The 19,207-nt window shown below is 44.8% G+C and overlaps 1 protein-coding gene across 3 annotated transcripts in view; it reads left to right on the top strand.

The window, feature by feature from the left end:
• The window catches only part of LOC139277198 (protein NDRG1-like), a 112,411-nt gene that overhangs the window by 35,484 nt on the left and 57,720 nt on the right, over positions 1 to 19,207 (top strand). For all 3 annotated transcript variants that reach the window (XM_070895360.1, XM_070895344.1, XM_070895351.1), the window contains exon 2: positions 6,911 to 7,003. In XM_070895360.1, the coding sequence (XP_070751461.1) occupies positions 6,932 to 7,003 (72 nt within the window). In that variant the 5' untranslated portion in view covers positions 6,911 to 6,931. The remainder of the gene's footprint in view (positions 1 to 6,910; positions 7,004 to 19,207) is intronic.

The raw sequence follows: 19,207 nt of genomic DNA, 5'->3' as shown, positions 1-19,207 counted from the left end.
AAGGTTAGTAAAGACAAACGTAGGTCCCCTGCAGTCAGAATCAGGGGAAGTCATAACGGGGAACAAAGAAATGGCGGACCAATTGAACAAGTACTTTGGTTCGGTATTCACGAAGGAGGACACAAACAACCTTCCGGTTATAAAAGGGGTCGGGGGGTCTAGTAAGGAGGAGGAACTGAGGGAAATCCTTATTAGCCGGGAAATTGTGTTGGGGAAATTGATGGGATTGAAGGCCGATAAATCCCCAGGGCCTGATGGACTGCATCCCAGAGTATTTAAGGAGGTGGCCTTGGAAATAGTGGATGCATTGACAGTCATTTTCCAACATTCCATTGACTCTGGATCAGTTCCTATAGAGTGGAGGGTAGCCAATGTAACCCCACTTTTTAAAAAAGGAGGGAGAGAGAAAAGAGGGAATCAGCCTGACATCGGTAGTGGGTAAAATGATGGAATCAATTATTAAGGATGTCATAGCAGTGCATTTGGAAAGAGGTGACATGATAGGTCCAAGTCAGCATGGATTTGTGAAAGGGAAATCATGCTTGACAAATCTTCTGGAATTTTTTGAGGATGTTTCCAGTAGAGTGGATAAGGGAGAACCAGTTGATGTGGTATATTTGGACTTTCAGAAGGCGTTCGACAAGGTCCCACACAAGAGATTGATGTGCAAAGTTAGAGCACATGAGATTGGGGGTAGTGTGCTGACATGGATTGAGAACTGGTTGTCAGACAGGAAGCAAAGAGTAGGAGTAAATGGGTACTTTTCAGAATGGCAGGCAGTGACTAGTGGGGTACCGCAAGGTTCTGTGCTGGGGCCCCAGCTGTTTACACTGTACATTAATGATTTGGACGAGGGGATTAAATGTAGTATCTCCAAATTTGCAGATGACACTAAGTTGGGTGGCAGTGTGAGCTGCGAGGAGGATGCTGTGAGGCTGCAGAGCGACTTGGATAGGTTAGGTGAGTGGGCAAATGCATGGCAGATGAAGTATAATGTGGATAAATGTGAGGTTATCCACTTTGGTGGTAAAAACAGAGAGACAGACTATTATCTGAATGGTGACAGATTAGGAAAAGGGGAGGTGCAAAGAGACCTGGGTGTCGTGGTACATCAGTCATTGAAGGTTGGCATGCAGGTGCAGCAGGCGGTTAAGAAAGCAAATGGCATGTTGGCCTTCATAGCAAGGGGATTTGAGTACAGGGGCAGGGAGGTGTTGCTACAGTTGTACAGGGCATTGGTGAGGCCACACCTGGAGTATTGTGTACAGTTTTGGTCTCCTAACCTGAGGAAGGACATTCTTGCTATTGAGGGAGTGCAGCGAAGGTTCACCAGACTGATTCCCGGGATGGCGGGACTGACCTATCAAGAAAGACTGGATCAACTGGGCTTGTATTCACTGGAGTTCAGAAGAATGAGAGGGGACCTCATAGAAACATTTAAAATTCTGACGGGGTTAGACAGGTTAGATGCAGGAAGAATGTTCCCAATGTTGGGGAAGTCCAGAACCAGAGGTCACAGTTTAAGGATAAGGGGTAAGCCATTTAGGACCGAGATGCGGAGGAACTTCTTCACCCAGAGAGTGGTGAACCTGTGGAATTCTCTACCACAGAAAGTTGTTGAGGCCAATTCACTAAATATATTCAAAAAAGAGTTAGATGAGGTCCTTACTACTAGGGGGATCAAGGGGCATGGCGAGAAAGCAGGAATGGGGTACTGAAGTTGAATGTTCAGCCATGAACTCATTGAATGGCGGTGCAGGCTAGAAGGGCCGAATGGCCTACTCCTGCACCTATTTTCTATGTTTCTATCCCTCCCCTTTAGTTAAAGGGGAAAGGGGAGGGATGCTGCGAGGCCTAGTGAGGCTTCCATGGCGCCCACTGGGCCAGTAGGGAAGGGTTCGGCCGGGCCAGCGGTCTGGCACCCAAGAGGGGTGCCAAGTTGCCTGTTGGCAGCCCAGCCTAATCCGCGGCTGTCATTGCCAGCGAGTCCAAACGGCTGACAATTAAAAGAAAATGGCAGCTACGGTAGTGCGACCTCCCCTTTAAAGGCAGCCACACCGCGCAGCCACTGGCAGCTCCCGCCTCGCGAAGCTGTCAGTGGCACCGACCGGTGGCAGCTGCACACCCGCGGGGCAATTTCCTCCGCAGGGCAGAAAAGGGGTCGGTGTGCCGGGCGGGGCGGAAATCCATTTCTGCCACACCCGGGCAATTGCAGATGAGTCGCGCCCTCCGCCTGCCCCCGGTCGGTAAGGCCTTCTTTAGGGTGGGGGGGGGGGGGGGGGGAAGAGGCAATTTTGGCCCCTTTGTCTTTTATATATTTAGTGGCATTGAATAAAACCAAACATGTCTTATCCCCTTTTTAGATGGATCAATAACTCCTACCTCCATTCAATTCCCTCTCTTTACCCGAAATGTATACTGAACCAATTCTGCTTCTCCTGGAAACTTGGATGCACAGGAAAAAGTCCTATCTGACATCCTGTCTTTTTCTTTCTCCTAACATTAATTTTAAACTTGCGTATCCTGACTATTTCAGTCTTTTAGATTGTGTTCCATAATTGTTTTGAACAAATTTCAAAGTATCCGAGCTGCATTACACTCCTAATTCAGGAATACCATAAGATTTTTTTTGGAGTATTTTGTGACTTGCAGAAGCCAGAATTTATTATTTATTATTGAGTGCCAGTAGGTGGACTGTATGATAGTATAGTCAAGTATGTATTCAGTGTTCCTAGACAACTTCATTTACCTAATCTATTGTTGTTAAATATCTTTAGTAGTCAGAGCTAAATGCCAGAAATTACTTTTTTAGAAGGACTGGGACAATTCATAAACTAGATAAATTAGGTGGCAGGTGTCATTTTTTTTTGAGATTGCAATCTCAGCACATTAAAGGCTCAAAAGGAACAATTTATGGCATTTTCGTGATTTGGCACTTGACAGCTGTCTTGTTCTAGCTGTACTACTACACTTTTTCTCTTAAAGCACAGTCGACAGCACTTCCCAAACCTGCGACCTCTACAGAGGATAAGGGCAGCAGTCATTTAGGAACACCACTACCTCCCCTCCAAATCACACACCATCCCAACTTGGAAATATAACGCCGTGGAACTCCCTACCTCCATCATCATAGGCAGTCCCTCGGAATCAAGGAAGACTTGCTTCCACTACTGAAGTGAGTTCTTTGGTGGCTGAACAGTTCAATACGAGAGCCACAGACTCTCACAGGTGGGACAGATAGTCGTTGAGGGAAGGGATGGGTGGGACTGGTTTGCCGCACGCTCTTTCCGCTGCTTGCGCTTGATTTCTGCATGTTCTCAGCGTTGAGACTCGAGGTGCTCAGCGCCCTCTCGGATGCACTTCCTCCACGTAGGGCGGTCTTGGGCCAGGGACTCCCAGGTGTCAGTGGGCATGTCGCACTTTATCAGGGAGGCTTTGAGTGTGTCCTTGTAGCCCACCTTTGGCTTGTTTGCCGTGAAGGAGCTCCAAGTAGAGCACTTGCTTTGGGAGTCTTGTGACTGGCATGCGAACTATGTGGACTGCCCAGTGGAGCTGATTGAGTGTGATCAGTGCTTCAATGCTGGGGATGTTAACCTGGATGAGGATGCTGATGTTGGTGCGCCAGTCCTCCCAGGGGATTTGTAGGATCTTGCGGAGACATCGTTGGTAATATTTCTCCACTTGAGGTGTCTGCTGTACATGGTCCATGTCTCTGAGCCATACAGGAAGAGGGGTATTACTACAGCCCTGTAGACCATGAGGTTGGTGGCAGTTTTGAGGGCCTGGTCTTCAAACACTCTTTTCCTCGGACGCCCGAAGGCTGCACTGCCGCACTGGAGACGGTGTTGGATTTCGTCGTCGATGCCTGCTCTTGTTAAGAGGCTCCCGAGATATGGTAAGTGGGTCATGGTGTCCAGGGCCGCGCCGTGGATCATGATGACTGGGGGGCAGTGCTGTGCGGTGAGGACGGGCTGGTGGAGGACCTTTGTCTTACGGATGTTTAGCGTAAGGCCCATGCTTTCGTACGCCTCAGTAAATACGTCGACTATGTCCTGGAGTTCAGCCTCTCTGCGCAGACGCAGGTGTCATACGCGTACTGTAGCTCGACAACGGAGGTTGGGGTGGTCTTGGATCTGGCCTGGAGACGGCGCAGGTTGAACAGGTTCCCACTGGTTTTGTAGTTTAATTCCACTCCAACAGGGAGCTTGTTGACTGTGAGGTGGAGCATGGCGGTGAAAGATTAAGAAGAGGGTTGGGGCGATGATGCAGCCCTGTTTGACCCTGGTCCGGACGTGGATTGGGTCTGTGGATTCGTTAGTAAGGATAACGGCCTGCATGTCGTCGTGGAGCAGGCGGAGGATGGTGATGAACTTTTGGGGGCATCTGAAACGGAGGAGGACACTCTATAGACCTTCGCGGTTGACAGTGTCAAAGGCCTTTGTATGGTCGAAGAAGGCCATTTATAAGAGCTGGCGCTGTTCCCTGCATTTTTCCAGTAGCTGTCTTGCTGCAAAAATCATGTCCATTGTGCCCCTTTAGAGGACGAAATCTGCACTGTGATTCCGGAAGAAGCTCCCCGGCCACAGGAAGAAGACAGTTGACATAATCTATTAACAGCATTATAGACCTGTGACCTCTACAGAAGATAAGGGCAGCAGTCGTATGGGAACACCACTACCTCCCTTCCAAATCAACCATCTCGACTTGGAAATATAACGCTGTGGAACTCCCTACCTAACAGCATTATGGGAGTATCATCACCACACAGACTGCGGCGGTTCAAGAAGGTGGCTCACCACCACCTTCTCGAGGGCAATAAGAATATAAGAATTAGGAGTGGACCATACGGCCCTAGAGCCTGCTCCGCCATTTAATACAATCATAGCTGATCTGATCATGGACTCTTTCTCGCTCCCCATAACCGCTTATTTCCTTATCGGGATGGGCAATAAATGATAGTCTTCCCAGCGATGCCCACATCCTGTAAATAATTATTTTTTTTAAGTCGCAAATCTATTGCATTAGAATTTGTGCAGAATACTGGTATTCTTTAAATGACTAGCAGTGAACCACTTGTGCTGAAATGGAAGGTTAGTTCAAAATACTATTGTGCTGTGGATAACTGCATTTCCTCTGTCAGCAGAATTGAGTTTTTTAGATGTGCATTTGTGCTGTCTATACTGAGGCTTTATTTATTCCCCCAATTTTCTTTCCTTCTCCTTGGATGTGCGGGCTGTTGGAAGAAGCCCTCCAAACCAGAATAAGCATATGTGGTGGACTATTCTGCTATCACAACCTAATCAATTTCAGTGAATATTCACATGTGTACACTTTCTCTTTCCTTCCCCTGCCCCCCACCTTCTAGGAGTCATTCAGTAGAGATCAGCACTGAGAACTTGATGATGTGCTATGAATTAGGATGTGACATTTATCCCACAGTGCAATTTCTATCTGCTCTCATTAACCACCAGGAGCATCAATACCCTTTTTTAAGCTGTCTGCCTATAGATGTTTTGAAATGATGGAGTAATGAAGTAAATTTGAAACAAATGAATGGAAGTTCACACTAGTATTTAACTGGTAGCTCTACTGTTCTGTGCTTTCATTAAATTATCTGTTCTGTAATTTAATTCACTTTGTTCTACTATGGCAAGAAAAGTAACCATAACTTGATTGTTGCAGAAGGTGCCATTTGGACAAAAGTAGGATGATTCTAAACTTAGCAAGACTTCCCAGACCAGTGGATACTGAAGTTGCTTGTTTGCATCACAACAAAGCTGGCTACTTCACTTACTGCCCTACTTTTCTTTTTCCCCCATCTTTTTGGTTTTTAATGTTGTTGTAAGAAAATGCCTGGCAACCTCAGTGGAACTGCACTTCCTTACAGCAGGACAGTTGACATTTCAGGTTTGATGGAGAGCAGACTTGATGTGGCCCCTGGTAGTCCAATGATTTCAACTTTAAAACTCTTGTTTAAATTCCATCATGGCCTTGCTGCTGCTGATCTCTAAACTTAAACCACACACCCTTCCCCAGAACTCTGTTCCTTCAGCTCTGGCCTCATCATTGATAGTCGTGACTTCAGCTGTCTAAGCTCCACGCTCTGGACTTTGCCTCCCTAAAGCCCTCCGCCTACTCCTTTTTCAAGACGCACTTTAAAATGCACCTCTGACAAAGGTTTTGATCACCATTTCTACTGTTTTCTAGTTGACTATCCATTTATGGAGAGGAGTTTGGATAGGTGGGATTGATTTATGAAGAAAAAAGGCTTGTTGGGCCTAGCGGCCTTTTCCTATTCCTAAGAATTCTTCTGTTTTTAATAAATCATTATTCTAATTAACCCAGAAGCTAATGACTATCTAGCACAGAAATCTGGAAGCACAAATAGTTTGGATTTTGTTAGGATAGGCGACTTGTCATGTGAAGTCAATATCTTGAGTTTTTTTGAATCAGTCCATTCTATTAGTTTGATGCACTGCTCCATTGGTACTAGCCTTTTCAATTATTGAAATCAAAGTCAATTTGTGGCAATGAGCCAGACTTAAACTGAAGTTGCTTTTAATCTGTCTCCCAACAAAGAGCCACTAAATGTATTCACGGACATTTTAATGTGTAAAAGTAACCCACATTGTACAGTTGTGCCTGGAGCTCATGGACTATTTTATAGCATCTAGAAGCAAGAAGCAATGGTCAACAACACATGGTTGTGAAAGATTTTGCAATGGGTTTCTAATTCAATACATTGACACTGGTGATTTCTTTGCTACCTTGCAACTTCATGAAGGGAATTTAAAAGTGGATTTAATCAGGAATGAAAATATTGTAGAAATAGTTTTTCTAATTTCTACTTATAGTAATAGTCATCCTTGTGGTTAATTTTCTTAGTGATACCCATTTTGCTCTTTTGCAGCTACCGTACAAAGTGTGCACTATGGCTCTACATGACATCACTCTCTCCGAAGTCAGAAAACTGCTAGTGGATAATACAGGGTTCTCCGAGGTGGTAAGCAAGCCTTTCTAAGTGTTTTGATAGAGCTATTTTGTGTAAGCAAACCAGTTTGGCATGTATTGTGATTAAAATCACAACTGGCATGTACATTATATGCAAGTGAACTCCTCTTCTGAAGCTGATGCAAGTAATTAACAATCTAGAAACTCGGGGCGAAATTGCCCCGCACCCCGTTTGTGGCACACAATTTAAATTAAATGAATATTTAGCGCCTGGCGAGTTGAGCTGCTAAATGTCGCTGAATTGGGGTTTTTGTGTCTGAAAAGAACATGCGAGACAATATCGGAAGCGTGATAAATGGGAATAATATCGTCCACGTGGTCTTACATTTATAGGATTACATGGGATATACAGCACAAACGGGCCATTCAGCCCAACCAGTCCATGTCGACATTTATGCTCTACTCGAGCCTCCTCCTCTGGCCTTTCCTAAATCTATCTGCATAACCCTCTATTCCCTTCTCCCTCATATATGTCTGTCTAGCCTTACCTGAAATGCATCTATACTATTCGCTTCAGCCACTCCTTGTGGTAGCGAGTTTCACATTCTCACCACTCTGGGTAAAGAAGGTTCTTCTGAATTCCCTATTGGATTTCTTGGTGATGATCTTCTATTGATGGCCTCTAGTTATGCTCTTACTCATAAGTGGAAACATTCTCTCTCTATCCACTCCATCAAAACCTTTCATAATTTTAAAGGCCCTTCAGCTTTTTTCAAGAAGAGACCCAGCCTGTTCATCCTTTCCTGATAGGTGTACCTTCACATTTCTGGTATCATCCTTGTAAATCTTCTCTGCATCCTCTCCAGTGCCTCTATATCCTTTTTATAATATGGCGACCAGTACTCTTAAGTGTGGTCTAACCAATTCAGTTTGATTTTTCATTATTAGCCTTTCACCAGTGTCCTGTTTCTTTCACTCTTAATGCTGAAAAAAGGTAATAACATGGTATCATGTGCCATGCCGTAATATTATACGGTTTGGATAACATATCACACGGAAAGAAACAGAGTGACATTCAAAACCTGAAATACTGGATCCATTGGCTGGGATAGTTGATCGCTTGCATTACATAAGTTCTCACCCAGTTAGAGATGGCTAGGATTGTTAATCTTATTTCCTGCAGTTTCGGCACAGGATATGAAACTGGATATTTTAACTTTGAAAGTTTGGTTCCGGACATGTCATTGGCCCTTGTCAAACTATTAAGTTTTTATTTCTTTGTACAGTGTGATAGCATTCCAGCAGTGCTGGAAATTTGTTTTCAATATCACTTGGCAAATATGACTTTAATTTACCTAATTACAATCTCGCTCAACAAATCTAAATATACAAATTTCTCCATTTATATTACAACCAGGAAATTAGTTAGTGTGGTAGGGAAGAGGTATAACTGGATATAAAGGCTCACATAGAGAAAAATTGAGTGGCTGAAGGAAATGGGGGGAAAGAAAGAGAAATAGTTATAAGCTGATGGGTGCTATTTTAACAAAACATCTTTCTTAAATCTGTTGAGCAGATGGAATTTTTCACTCTCTGGTGCAAGTTCATGTGCTTTGTAACTAGAAACTCTGAAGTGCATGACCATGTATTTTGCTCAGAATAATTTTCAAAGTGTATTTATAGGCTTTCTGTATGAAAGCTTTTGAGGCAGTGGATGGATTTATGATGCATAAAACAATCACACACAGATTGGGCAAGCATATTGAAGAAGCACAAATGCCTGAAGTGGAAGGCACCACAAATTGAAAAGACATATCAATCAAAAAGTAATGGTTAGGTGATACCAACCTTGGGGTTTAAAAGGCCTGAACAGTAAGGGGAAGGGAAAATTGGAGTAGGATAGAATGGTTACAGTGCAGAAGGAGGCCATTTGGCCCATTAAGCCCATGCCGGCTCTCTGCAAGAGCACTTCAGCTAGTCCCACTCCTTGTAGCCCTGCAAAATTTATCCCTTCAGGTACTTATCCAATTCCTTTTTTTGAAAGCCACAATTGAATCTGCTTGCACCACCCTTTCAGGCAGTACATTCCAGATCCTAACCACTCGCTGTGTAAATGATTTTCCTCATGTCGCCTTTGGTTCTTCTGCCAATCACCTTAAATCTGTGTCCTTTGGTTCTCGACCCTTCTGCCAATGGGAACAGTTTCTCTTTAGTTACTCTGTTTAGACCCCTCATGATTTTGAATACCTCTATCAAATCTCCTCTCAATCTTCTCTGTTCTAAGGAGAACAACCCCAATTTCTCCAATCTATCCACGTAACTGAAGTCCCTCATCCCTGGAACCATTCTTGTAAATCTTTTCTATACCCTCTCTAAGGCCTTCACAGGCTGAAGCAGTGTTTTATAAAAGTTCCTCATAACTTCGTTGCTTTTATACTCTATGCCTCTATTTATGAAGCCCAGGATCCTGTGTTTTTTTTTAACCACTTTCTCAACCTGCCCTTCAATGATTTATGCAAAAATACGGCCAATTATCTCTGTTCATGCACCCCCTTTAGAATTGTACCCTTTAGTTTATATTGCCTCTCCTCGTTCTTCCTACCAAAATTCATCACTTTGCACTTTTCTGCATCAAATTTCATCTTGAAGTCTATCACTGTCCTTCTCACTGTTCACTATACTTCCAAGTTTTGTCATTTGCAAATTTTGAAGTTGTGCCCTGTATACTCATATCCAAATCATTAATATATATCAAGAAAATCAGTGGTCCTAGTACCGACCCTTGGGGAACACCACCCTATACCTTCCTCCAGTCTGAAAAACAATTGTTCACCATTATTCTGTTGCTTTTTATTCCATGGGCTTCAGCTTTGTTTACAAGCCTATTAATTTGCACTTTATCAAATGTCTTCTATTACATTACACTTTATCAAATGTCGTTAACAACACATCAACTGCATTGCCCTCATCAATCCTATGTTACCTCATCAAAAAACTCTTAACATTAGTTTAAACACTATTTGCATGTATTACTTATCCATAATTATCCATGAGAAGATGGTGGTGAGCCGCCACCTTGAACCGCTGCAGTACGTGTAGTGAAGGAACTCGCACAATGCTGTTGTGGAGGGAGTTTCAGGATTTTTGACCCAGCAACAATGGAGTGGCAATATACTTCCAAGTCAGGATGGTGTGTGACTTGGAGGAGAACATGGAGGTGGTGGTGTTCCCGTGCGTCTGCTGCCCTTGTCCTTCTAGGTGGTAGAGGTCATGGGTTTGGGAGGTGCTGCCGAAGAAGCCTTGGTGAGCTCCTGCAGTGCATCTTGTAGATGGTACACACTGAAGTCACGGTATGTCGGTGATGGAGGGAGTGAATGTTTAAGTTGGTGGATGCGTGCCAATCAAGTGGGCTGCTTTGTCCTGGAGGGTTTCGAGCTTCTCGAGTATTTTGGAAGCTGCACTCATCCAGGCAAGTGGAGAGTATTCCATCACGCTCCTAACTTGTGCTGTATAGATGGCGAACAGGTTTTGGGGAGTCAGGAATTGAGAAACTTGCCGCAGAATACCTAGCCTCTGACCTGCTGTTGTTGCCACAGTATTTATGTGGCTGGTCCAGAAGTTTCTGGTCAACGGTAACCCCAGGATGTTGATGGTGGGGGATTTGGCTATGGTAATGCGATTCAATGTCAAGGGGCGGTGGTTAAACTCTCGCTTGTTGGAGATGGTCATTGCCTGGCATTTGTGTGGCGCGAATGTTACTTGCCACTTATCAGTTCAAGCCTGAATGTCGTCCAGGTCTTGCTGCATGTGGGCATGGACTGCTCCATTATCTGAGGAGTAACAAATGGCACTGAACACTGTACAGTCATCAGCGAACATCTCCACTTCTGACCTTCTGATGCAGGGAAGATCATTGATGAAGCAGCTGAATGAAGATGGTTGGGCCTAGGACACTGCCCTGAGGAACTCCTGCAGCGATGTCCTAGGGCTGTGATGATTGACCTCCAACCACCACAACCATCTTCCTTTGTTAGGTATGACTCCAGCCAGTGGAGAGTTTTCCCCTTGATTCCCATTGACTTCAGTTTTACTAGGGCTCCTTGATGCCACATTCCGTCAAATGCTGCCTTGATGTCAAGGGCTGTCACTCACCTCAGCTCTGGAATTCAGCTCTTTTGTCCATGTTTGGACCAAGGCTGTAATGAGGTCTGGAGCTGAGTGGTCCTGGCAGAACCCAAACTGGGCATCGGTGAGTAAATACCACTTGATAGCACTGTTGAAGACATCTTCCATCACTTTGCTGACGATTGAGTAGACTGATGGAGCGGTAATTGGCCGGATTAGATTTGTCCTACTTTTTGTGAACAGGATATACCTGGGCAGTTTTCCATATTGTTGGATAGATACCTCTGTTGTAGCTGTACTGGAACAGCTTAGGTAGTTCTGGAGCACAAGTCCTCAGTACGACAGCCGGGATATTGTCTGGGCCCACAGCCGTTGCGATATCCAGTGTGCTCATCTGTTTCTTGATATCATGAGAAGCCTGGCTTCTATGATGGTGGGGACCTCAGGAGGAGGTCAATATGGATCATCCAATCAGCACTTCTGGCTGAAGATGGTTGTAAATGCTTCAGCCTTGTCTTTTGCACTCGCGTGCTGGGCTCCACCATCATTGAGGATGGGGATATTCATGGAGCAGCCTCCTCCCGTTAGTTGTTTAATGGTTCATCACCATTCACGACTGGATGTAGCAGAACTACAGAGCTTTACTCTGATCCATTGGTTGTGGGATCGCTTAGCCTTGTCTATAGCATGCTGCTTCTGCTTTTTAGTGTGCATGTAGTCCTGTGTTGCAGCTTTCCCAGATTGGCACCTCATTTTTAGGTACGCCTGGTGCTGCTCCTGGATGCTCTTCTGCACTCTTCATTGAACCAGCGTTGGTCCCCTAGCTTGAGGGTTACAGATTGTGGTGGAATACAATTCTGCTGTTGATGGCCCACAGTGCCTCATTGATGCCCAGTTTTGAGCTGCTAGATCTTTCTGAATCCATCCCATTTAGCACGGTGCCACACAACAAGGTGGAAGTGTCCTCAGTGTGAAGATGTCACTTCGTCTCCACAACGACTGCTAGTAATAATGTCATGGACAGCGCGAAGATGGGACTTTGTCTCCAAGGACAGGTAGATTGGTGAGGACGAAGTCAAGTAAGTTTTTCCCTCGTGTTGGTTCTCTCCCCACCTGCTGCAGGGCTAGTCTGGCAGCTATGTCCTTCAGGGCTTGGTCAGTAGTGGTAGACACTTGAGAGTATATTATAGCCATTACAGAGACATGGCTGAGGGGCAGATTTGGCAGCTCAATATTCCTGGTTACAGGATTTTTAAACAAGACCGAGAGGGGGGTAAAAAAGGGGGGTCGCGGCATTGATTAAATAAACTATTACAGCTGTGAGGAGGGATGATATGTTCGAGGGATTATCAAATTACGGGTCGAACTGAAAAATAAAAAAGAGGTGATCGCACTGCTGGATGTGAATTATAGACCCCCAAACAGTGGGAGGGAGATAGAAGAGCAAATATGTAAGCACATTTCTGTGAAGTCCAAAAACCATAGGGTAGTAATATTAAAGGATTTTAACTATCCTAATATTGATTGGGACAAATATAGTATGAAGGGTATAGAGGTGTGGAATTCTTAAAATGCATTCAAGAGAACTTTTTTAGTCAGTATGTAACAAGTCCAACATGGGAGGAGGCAGTTTTGGGGTTTAGTTTTGGGGAATGAAGCTAGGCATAGAAACATAGAAAATAGGTGCAGGAGTAGGCCATTCGGCCCTTCGAGCCTGTACCACCATTCAATAAGATCATGGTTGATTATTCACCTCAGTACCCCTTTCCTGCTTTCTCTCCATATCCCTTGATCTCTTTAGCCGTAAGGGCCATATCTAACTCCCTCTTGAATATATCCAACGAACTGGCATCAACAACTCTTTGCGATAGAGAATTCCACAGGTTAACAACTCTCTGAGTGAAGAAGTTTCTCCTCATCTCAGCCCTAAATGGCCTACCCCTTATCCTAAGACTATGTCCCCTGGTTCTGGACTTCCCCAACATCGGAAACATTCTTCCTGCATCTAACCTGTCCAGTCCCGTCAGAATGTTATATGTTTCTATGAGATCCCCTCTCATCTTTCTAAACTCCAGTGAATACAGGCCCAGTCGATCCAGTCTCTCATATGTCAGTACTGCCATCCCGGGAATCAGTCTGGTGAAGCTTCGCTGCACTTCCTCAATAGCAAGAACGTCCTTCCTCAGATTAGGAGACGAAAACTGAACACAATATTCCAGGTGAGGCCTCACCAAGGTCCTGTACAACTGCAGTAAGACCTCCCTGCTCCTATACTCAAATCCTCTAGCTATGAAGGCCAATATGCCATTTGCCTTCTTTACCGCCTGCTGTACCTGCATGCCTACTTTCAATGACCGATGTACCACGACACCCAGGTCTTGTTGCACCTCCCCGTTTCCTAATCTGCTGTCATTCAGATAATATCCTGCCTTTGTGTTTTTGCCCCCAAAGTGAATAACCTCACATTTATCCACATTATACTGCATCTGCCATACATTTGCCCACTCACCTAACCTGTCTAAGTCACCCTGCAGCCTCTTAGCATCCTCCTCACAGCTCACACCGCCACCCAGCTTAGTGTCATCTGCAAACTTGGAGATACTACACTCAATTCTTCATCTAAATCATTGATGTATATTGCAAATAGCTGGTGGAAGGGGTATCAGTGGGAGAGCACTTGGGTGCCAGTGACCATAATTCCGTTAGATTCAAGGTAGTTATGGATAAGGACAAGGATAGACCAGGAATAAAATGCTCAAATTGGGGAAAAAGCTAACTTTGCTAAGTGGAGAAGTGATTTGGCCACAGTGGACTGGAGACAGCTACTTGTAGGTAAATCAGTTTCGGAACAGTGGGAGGCATTCAAGGAGGAGATCCGGAGGGCTTAGGCCAAACATGTGCCCTTCAAGAAAAAGGGTGGGAATAACAATTCTGGAGCCCCTTGGATGTCTAGGGACTTACAGGGGAGGATAAAGAAAAAAAGGGCCGCTTACGTCATACACCGATGGCTAAATACTGTAGAATCTTTGGAGGAATATAGAAAGTTCAGAGGTAAAATTAAAAGGGACAATAGGAATGCTAAGAGAGAGCATGAAAAATTCTTGGCAAGTAAAATTAAGGAAAACCCAAAGGTGCTCTATATAAATATATTCAGAGCAAGAGGTAACTAAAGAAAGGGTAGGGCCTATTCGAGACCATGAGGGTAATCTGTGTGTGGAGGCGGAAGATGTTGGTATGTTCTTAATGAATACTTTGCGTCTGCTTTCACAAAGGAAAGGGGCAATGCAGATACTGCTATCGGACGAATGTGAAATTCTGGATGAAATAAACATAGTGAGAGAAGTATTAAGGTATTCAGCAGCTTTGAAAGTGGATAAGTCCCCAGGCCCGGATGAAATGCATCTCAGGCTGTTGAGCGAAGTAAAAGAGGAAATAGCAGAAACCTTGACCCTCAATTTCCAGTGCTCTTTGGATTGGGGCATGGTGTCTGTGGACTGGAGGACTACTAGTGTGGTACCCTGATTTAAGAAGGGAGAAAGGGACAGGCTGAGTAATTACAGGCCTGTCAGCCTAACCTCTGGTGGGAAAATTATTGGAAAAAATCCTGAAAGACAAGATAAATCTACATTTAGAAAGGCACGGATTAATTGGGGACAGTCAGCACAAATTTGTTAAGGGAAGATCGTGTTTGACCAACCTGATTGAATTTTTCGAGGAGATAATCAGGAGTGTCGATGAGAGTGCGTACGATGTACATAAGAACATAAGAATTAGGAACAGGAATAGGCCATCTAGCCCCTCGAGCCTGCTCCGCCATTCAACAAGATCATGGCTGATCTGGCTGTGGACTCAGCTCCACTTACCCGCCCGCTCCCCATAACCCTTAATTCCCTTATTGGTTAAAAATCTATCTATCTGTGATTTGAATACATTCAATGAGCTAGCCTCAACTGCTTCCTTGGGCAGAGAATTTCACAGATTCACAACCCTCTGGGAGAAGAAATTCCTTCTCAACTCGCTTTTAAATTGGCTCCCCCGAATTTTGAGGCTGTGCCCCCTCGTTCTAGCCTCCCCGACCAGTGGAAACAACCTCTCTGCCTCTATCTTGTCTATCCCTTTCATTATTTTAAATGTTCCTATAAGATCACCCCTCATCCTTCTGAACACCAATGAGTAAAGACCCAGTCTACTCAATCTATCATCATAAGGTAACCCCCTCATCTCCGGAATCAGCCTAGTGAATCGTCTCTGTACCCCCTCCAAGGCTAGTATATCCTTCCTTAAGTAAGGTGACCAAAACTGCACGCAGTACTCCAGGTGCGGCCTCACCAACACCCTGTACAGCTGCAGCAGGACCTCCCTGCTTTTGTACTCCATCCCTCTCGCAATGAAGGCCAACATTCCATTCGCCTTCCTGATTACCTGCTGCACCTGCAAACTAACTTTTTGGGTCGGGTGGCACGGTTTAATGGTTTAATGTTTTATGTTTTTGCAGGTAGACTCTAAAAGAGTTTCATGCACAAGAACCCCCAGGTCCCTCTGCACCGCAGCATGTTGTAATTTCTCCCCATTCAAATAATATTCCCTTTCACTTTTTTTTTCCAAGGTAGATGACCTCACATTTTCTGACATTGTATTCCATCTGCAAAACCTTAGCCCATTCGCTTAACCTATCTAAATCTCTTTGCAGCCTCTCTGTGTCCTCTACACAACCCGCTTTCCCACTAATCTTTGTGTCGTCTGCAAATTTTGTTACACTACACTCTGTCCCCTCTTCCAGGTCATCTATGTATATCGTAAACAGTTGTGACCCCAGCACCGATCCCTGTGGCACACCACTAACCACCGATTTCCAACCCGAATAGGACCCATTTATCCTGACTCACTGCTTTCTGTTAGCCAGCCAATTCTCAATCCATGCTAATACATTTCCTCTGATTCTGCGTACCTTTATCTTCTGCAGTAACCTTTTGTGTGGCACCTTATCGAATGCCTTTTGGAAATCTAAATGCACCACATCCATCGGTACACCTCTGTCCACCATGCTCGTTATATCCTCAGAATTCCAGTAAATTCGTTAAACATGATTTCCCCTTCATGAATCCATATTGCGACTGCTTGATTGCACTATTCCTATCTAGATGTCCCGCTATTTCTTCCTTAATGATAGCTTCAAGCATTTTGCCCACTACAGATGTTAAACTAACTGGCCTCTAGTTACCTGCCTTTTGTCTGCCCCCTTTTTTAAACAGAGGCGTTACATTAGCTGCTTTCCAATCTGCTGTTACCTCCCCAGAGTTCAGATGTAGTGTATATGGACTTTAGCAAAGCTTTTGTTAAGTTCCCACATAGCAGACTGGTCACTAAGTTAAAAGCCTATGGGATCCAGGGCAAAGCAGCAAGTTGGATCCAAAATTGGCTTAGAGATAGGAAGCAAAGAGTAATGGTTGATGGATGTTTTTGTGACTGGAATGATGTTTCCAGTGGGGTACCACACGGCTCAGTAGTGGGTCCCTTGCTTTTTGTGGTATACATCAATGATCCAGATTTGAATATATGGGGTATGATTAAGAAGTTTGCAGATGACACTAAAATTGACTGGTTGATAATGAAAAGGGAAGTCATGGACTGCAGGTGGATATCAATCTACTGGTCAGGTGGGCAGAACAGTGGTAAATGGAATTTAATTCAGAGAAGTGTGAGGTAATGCACTTGTGGAGGGCTAATAAGGAAAGGGTATGCACATTAAACGGTAGGCCACTTAGAAGTGTATATGAACAAAGTGATCTTGGAGTGCTTGTCCATGGATCCCTGAAAGTAGCAGGCCAACTGGATAAGGTGGTTAAGAAGGCATACAGACTGCTTGCCTTTATTGGCCGAGGCATAGAATACAAGAGCAGTGAGGTTATGCTTAAATTGTATAATACTCTGTTTAGGCCACAGCTGGAATACTGCGTGCAGTTCTGGTCGCCTTATTATAGGAAGGACGTGATTGCACTGGAGAGGGTGCAGAGGAGATTTACTAGGATGCTGCTTGGAATGGAGAATCTTAGCTATAAGGACAGATTGGATAGGTTGGTTTTGTTCTCTTTGGAACAAAGGAGGCTGAGAGGAGACCTCATTGAGGCTCATAAAATTTTGAGGGGATATAGTGAATAGCAAGGGTCTATTTCCCTTGGTGGAGGAGTCAATTACGAGGGGGCATAGTTTTAAGGTGGTTGGTGGAAGGTTCAGAGGGGATTTGAGGGGAAGCTTCTTCATGCAGAGGGTTGTGGGGGTCTGGAACGCTTTGCCTGGAAAGGTGGTAGAGGCAGAAACCCTCACCACATTTAAAAGGTGCTTGGATGGGCACTTGGAAGTGCCGTAACCTGCTGGGTTAAGAACCTAGAGCTGGTAAGTGGGATTAGACTGGATAACCTCTTGTTGGCTGGCGCAGATGCGATGGTAGGTACTGCAGGGAATCGAATACGGCCAAGGTGATCTCCTGGACTAATATTGATTGCCTGGATGGGTCGGAGAGGAATTTTCCCAGATTTCTTTTTCCCCAATTGGCCTGGGTTTTTATCTGGTTTTTGCCTCTCCTGGGAGATTGCATGGCTCCGGTTGGGGTGGAGTGTAAAATGTTGTGATGTGTGGGGCGGACTGGTTGGACCGGATGCTCGTTACCTTTCCGCCATTGTTCATAGGCTTATATGTAACCTTCAAGGCTGCTGACCGAGGGCCGTGTGGCTCTTTGTCGGCCGACGTGGACACAGTGGGCCAAAATGGCCTCCTTCTGACCTGTGGATTTCTATGTTGCTATGGTGCTACTGAGCCACTCTTGATGATGAATATTGAAGTCCCCCCACCCAGAACACATTTTGTGCTCTTTGCTTCTTCCAAGTGGTGTTCAACGTTGAGAACTGCTGATTCATCGGCTGAGGGAGGGTGGTCGGTCCATACTTGTCTAAGTGACTGTTAATTTTGTCCCGGATTATCGTTTCTAACAGCTTCCCCACTAATGAGGTTAAACTGACTGGCCTGTAGTTGCTGGGTTTATTCTTGCACCCTTTATTGAACAAGGGTGTAACATTTGCAGTTTTCCAGTCCTTTGGCTCCAGCCCCGTATCGTATGGAAGATCTGCAATTTCCACCTTTTACTTCCCTCAATATCATAGGACGCATCCCATCCAGTCCTGGTGACCCAGCCTTTCTAGTACCTCCTCTTTATCAATTTTTATCTCAACTACCTCCTCTTTCACTGACTTTGACAGCATCTTCTTCCTGGGTAAAGCCAGGTGCAAAATACTAATTTAGTACCTTAGCCATGCCCTCTGCCTCCATGCGTAGGTCTCCATTTTGGTCCCCAATCAGCCCCACCCCATCTCTTGCTATCCGTTGGTACTATTTATATGCCTATAGAAGATTTTTGGATTCCCTTTTATGTTATCTGCCAATTTATTCTCATTCTCTTTGCCCCTTGTATGGGAGAATAAATTAGTTATAGAAGAAGAATAATGCATTTTAGAGTTTAGAAGAATGAGAAACCTCAGAGAAGCCCTGACCATAAAATGGTAAGATCAGAAAGATTAAGAAAGAAATGGACCAGAGAACTGAAAAAAAAAAGTTGTATCCTTGTCCTGAAGTGCTAGAAGAGCATTTCTATATTCAGTGAGAGTTTTCAAATTTGGATGTCTGCTACTAAACTCTACTTTTTGAGAGTTAAAGCTGAGGGGGAAGGAGGAGAGGAAGCCAGGCTTCTTAAAGGCAGACTTAGAAATTGAGGTATTCTAGTAAAGGATAGAGGATATGACAAGGCCAAGAATGTTGATAAATGGAGCACTTAAGAAGTTGGGTCATCCGAGGTAAGAATTGAAAGAAACAAGATTTTCATTGCCCTAAGCAATTGCTCCATGCGGAGCTCCTTCACGGCAAATGAGCCAAAGGTGAGCAGCGGAAACGTTACAAGGACACCCTCAAAGCCTCCCTGGTAAAGTGCGACATCACCAATGACACCTGGGAGTCCCTGGCCGAAGACCGCCCTAGGTGGAGAAAGTGCATACAAGAGGGCATGGAGCTCTTCGATTCTCAACGCCGCGAGCATGAAGAGGTCAGGCGCAGGCAGCAGAGGGAGCGTGTGGCAAATCGGTCC

This window comes from Pristiophorus japonicus, chromosome 1 (assembly GCF_044704955.1).
Source record: "Pristiophorus japonicus isolate sPriJap1 chromosome 1, sPriJap1.hap1, whole genome shotgun sequence".
Lineage (NCBI taxonomy): Eukaryota > Metazoa > Chordata > Chondrichthyes > Pristiophoridae > Pristiophorus > Pristiophorus japonicus.
The sequence above is the reverse complement of the archived record's forward strand: the minus strand, read 5'-3'. Positions and strand labels throughout refer to the sequence as shown.